Source organism: Rhea americana, unplaced genomic scaffold (assembly GCF_003343005.1).
Source record: "Rhea americana isolate MKP2758 unplaced genomic scaffold, rheAme1 scaffold_151, whole genome shotgun sequence".
Lineage (NCBI taxonomy): Eukaryota > Metazoa > Chordata > Aves > Rheiformes > Rheidae > Rhea > Rhea americana.
Genome location: NW_028185606.1, coordinates 2,057,791 through 2,062,199, shown reverse-complemented (window position 1 = coordinate 2,062,199; position 4,409 = coordinate 2,057,791). Strand labels below are relative to the sequence as shown.

The following is a 4,409-nucleotide window of genomic DNA, read 5'->3' as shown; positions in this document are numbered from 1 at the left end:
GCGCGCGGGGCCCTAACGGCCGCCCATCCCCTGCGCGCCGGCCATTACAGGCCCCGAGCGCCGCCGCCCCCGACGCGCGCAGGCCTACCGTGGGGTGAGCCACCATCCAGTTGCCGCCAGCGCCCCCCGCCCAGCCCCCTTCTCTCGCATCCTGCCCGCTCGCGGAGGCGCCCCCCGCCGGACCGCTGCCCCCGGCCGCCGGGCCGGCCTCCGGCTCCATGCGCTCCCCTGTGTAACACGACTTCGCTCCGGGCAGCGCCTCGCAGCCGAGCGCTCCCCTTCCAACTACCGCGCCACTCCTGTTCCGCCTTCGCTCCGTTCCCCTCGGCCAGAAGCGCTGTGTTAAACACTGTCTGATGCCAGCAGGATATATCTTATCACGGTCGGTCCTTTCGCAGACCATTTTCTACCGCAAGATCTTATTTCACAAGGAAACTAGAGGATTTAAAATAAACACTGCAAGCAGGAGGAGGAGGTAGCCTGGAAACCAGGACCGATGCTGCCCTGTCTGGTGTGAAGACTCAGCAGGAGAGGAGGCTGCAGAGGAGACCTGGTGCTGGCAGAAGGAAAGGTTTAGGGAAACAAGGCACAGATTTCAGCCTGTCGGTGCAGGGCTAGCAGGGTAGCCAGCATGGCCATCCTGAGAAAGGCAGGTGAGCAGAGCCATAAGGCTGGAGGGAAATGTGTGGAAGCCATGGTAAATGGTTGAGAGGGAGGTACTAAGGGGAAAGCAGCGACATCCACATCACTGGAAGGCATCCATGATAAAGGAGGAAGACTAATAGCTGGAGAAGAGAAGGAAAAAATGATCATGGGGAGAATAACTTGCAGATGCACATATGAAAATCTAGTCTGACTGAAAGTCCCTCTGGAATTGTTTGGAGAGAAAGTATAAAAGGAGAAAAAGAGTAAAAACAGAAACAAAAGCAAATAGCATATATTCTTAATGTATAGTATTCAGAGTATGAGCATGATTTGCCTGATGCGAAGTGTCTCAGGTCTATCTGGAGTTCAGCAGCTCCATCTGTCTTGGCACTCTTTTGATAAATTTCAAACACTGGCTCAAACTAAGTCAGGCCGTCTCTGGTGGCATTTTGAGTAGTTTCAAGCTGGTGTTCTTGCACAGAAAAGCTACATGCTGTTTTTAACAGATCTAAAGAGCAAGCTGTAACATCAGATGAAAGACTGTAAAGCACTGACTATTGCACTGTGCTTGTTCTTGATCACGATACACTGAGAAAAATCTGGCAGAGATTGAAAACAGCCAGTCAGCTACACTGATGAGAGGAAACAAAACCGTGTTCTTGACACGATCGGACTGGTGCAGGGCATAGTGAGAAATGAACAATGCTGTCTTTAGTCCATCTTATTATATAATAATCATTAAGCCTATAAAGAAAGCATAAATTAAAATTATTTATTTAATTACAGGTGTTTACTGAATACACAGATTGGTGTGTCACTCATAGCTGCAGGAAGTCATCATATTAGACCGATCTTGTTCTTCTTATTCAAGCAATTTTGAGGAGGTTGGCCTGTTTAAAAAGCATAGTTTTAGCAGACCCTTTGGTTCCCTCTGCACAAAAGCAAGACCTGACTGAAAAACCAAACAAACAAACAAAAAACCTTTCCAATCTCTGAGACTTCCAGGGAAGAGTTGGTGGTTTACTTAGCTGCTGGGAAAAGGACTGGACAGATCTGGGAGCTTAGAGAAGAAAAAATGAAAGAAAATAGATGCTTCTAGGCCCATGTATATGATATACTTTATCAGAAATATGGAGCATCTGTATTTTCTACTGATACAGAAACCAGAAATTCTAATTAGAAGAGAGCTACCTTTGAGAGAATTTGTTTACCTGCCTAACCTAGGGAGTATGCTCCTGCTAGAGAGACAGTTCTCACAGTTGGAATGTTTCTGTTTGGTGTGGATGTTTAGCATAAGATAAAACAACTGGCCCAAATTTATTTCTGTGTGACTTAATTTGCAAAAAAAGCTGTTTCTTCCCCAGAGCTAGACTATTTCAACCATAGGCAATTAATTGTCTTGTCACAGCAGGATTCGGGTCTGGTGAAAAAAACACAGACTATTACATTCACCACTAATAAAGAAGATAAGAATTTATATAATGTGTATGTGTGTATGAGCATGTGTTTACATACGTATACATACGCATATGTATTGATGCATAAGTGTATGCATATATACATATATGTATATAAGCATGTGCATCTGTAAGAACTGTATAAATTGTAACTGTTGACCTCTTCTTTTAATAGAAATCAGACATTTCCAAACTTTCAACTATGCTACATGGCTCTAGGACTAAGAAATAAAGCTGATTTCTCTCTCTCATGCTTGGAGAAACACATCTCATGTTTCAGCCATCTACTGACCCTTCTCCAGGTAAGGACAAATTTTCTTTTGTACACCAATATGACACAGCCAGCGAAGCAAATTGTGTGGGTGAGAAGAAAGTCACTTTGAAGTGGAAATTACTGGTTGTTGGATGCTGCTGGGGGCATTGCATTTGAAGAGATTGCTATGGTTCTGATGCTGTTCACAGAACAAAAGGTAGGAAGAAGCCTGCAAACTGTGGAAGCCACTTTAGATTTTGCTGAGGACAACAGAAGTTAGGCAGGCCAAAATGCATGCTTAACCTTCAGTGAACACAGAGACCACAATAATGCGTAACTGGATAGTCTCTTTACACTTTGCTTTGCACGCAGAATAAAGCCATAGCTTTGCAGGCTTTTCCTCCTAGATCTTGCCTTGTTCCTAGGAGGAAACAATCTGTGCTTGGCCCTGACCTTGAACTAACTCAGCCAGGCTGGCACTGGGTTATGGGGGCATGGCAGACCTTGTATTTCCTCACCTGAGTAAGAAAGCGCTTGCTGTGTTGTTCCACCTGCAGCTACAGAGGAGGTATAGCAAAATGGAATTACGGGACATTCACATCCCCCTGAAGGTGCAGCATAGCCTCTTGAGAGCTGGGTTGTGACCCAGCTTGAATATACATGAGTTAGTAGACTGAAAAAAGCTGGCTGTCAGCCCTCTGTGTCAAGTATAGTTTAGTAGCATTAGTCTCCATTCTCCAAATGCGAGTGGTCCCGTGGGCTACACGGGTACTATTTGTGTGGAGTAGGCTGGGTCCTGTAAAACTCTAATGATTTCATACAGACTACAAAGCTGTTCCTTCTATTTGGTTAATGAATCCAAGCATAAAAGCAACATGTGGTTGCTTTCATAGCAAAACTAACCATGAAAGAAAAGCCTCATTAATGTATTGTTCTAGAAGGACAATTATAAAGGTGTCATGAAGGGCAAACAGAAGGAATATATCCTCATTAATTGTTTAGGAAGATGCCTGCAAATTGCAGAACTTTCTTGAATTTCAGTGCAGCTGATTTGACCTCTGGAGATTTTTTATTGAAGTTTAATGTTTTCTCAGGATGTTCTTTTTTGTTTTATTTTTGGGGAGAGTCATCTGATCAGGAAACTGAGACAATGTAATTTGGTGTTGGTAATACATTCTATAAACAAAGAACAGCAAACAATTCACAGAGTATGGATGTTTACAGATTATTTAGTTGCTAAATGTTTACTTTTATCTGAATCTTGCAAGCACATGGGCAACAACTCCAGGAACTAGCATGACTCGCTTTAAGTGGATCTGTTCAGTTTGGAAGGAGCACCTACCCACGGCAAAAAACAGATACACAGTGATAAGGTCCTTAGAGTTAATTAGGGATTTGATCTTGAAAAGGGTTTAACATGCCCAAATCCTATTAACTTCTAAAGGAGTTGTGATTACTATGCCTCTTTTAAGATCATGACCCAATAACTTTAATTGCTATAACATGGTTTAATTTATTTAGTTGTTAAACTGTCATCCATTCCTTAATGCCACTATTTCATGTCCGTTCATGGGAACGTTGCCGGGGAGGGTGACTCAATGAAACATGCAGAATATTTCCATCTTCCAGCCAAATTCAAGCTTGGATAATTTTATGCTGCTTATCCTTCCTGCAGTTTCAGATGGGTACTATGTATGAGTCTGCTTCACATGGGCACCCCGAGGATGCTTGTAAAACATTTTTTTTTTAAATATAAAAGCAGTAAATCAGTTTCCTTCCCGAGTGGATGGGATGGATGGGTGTGAAATCTTCACCTAAGTAGCACACGCAGAGATCTGTTTGTGCTAGTTTCTATACTCGAAGAGCAGTCTACAGCAGGACTGGCGAAGGTCTCTTTCCAAAACGCAAACGTCGTTGTTAAACGCATTTCGCGTTCCTCCTGCGCGTAGCGGCTGCAGCCCCCGCCAGGCGCTCAGGCAGGTGCGCAGAGGCTGCGCCAAGCGGCGGGCGCGATCCCCCCCCCCGCCGCCTGCCCTCCCACCTGGCCGGGCCCG

At 44.5% G+C, this 4,409-nt stretch overlaps 1 protein-coding gene across 1 annotated transcript in view; it reads right to left on the bottom strand.

The window, feature by feature from the left end:
* TSEN15 (tRNA splicing endonuclease subunit 15) overlaps window positions 1-243 on the bottom strand; it is a 12,431-nt gene extending 12,188 nt beyond the window's left edge. Inside the window, exon 1 of the mRNA XM_085299681.1 lies at window positions 89-243. Coding sequence (XP_085155807.1) covers window positions 89-220 — 132 coding nt within the window. The 5' untranslated portion in view covers window positions 221-243. The remainder of the gene's footprint in view (window positions 1-88) is intronic.
* Between the last annotated feature and the right edge of the window lie 4,166 nt (window positions 244-4,409).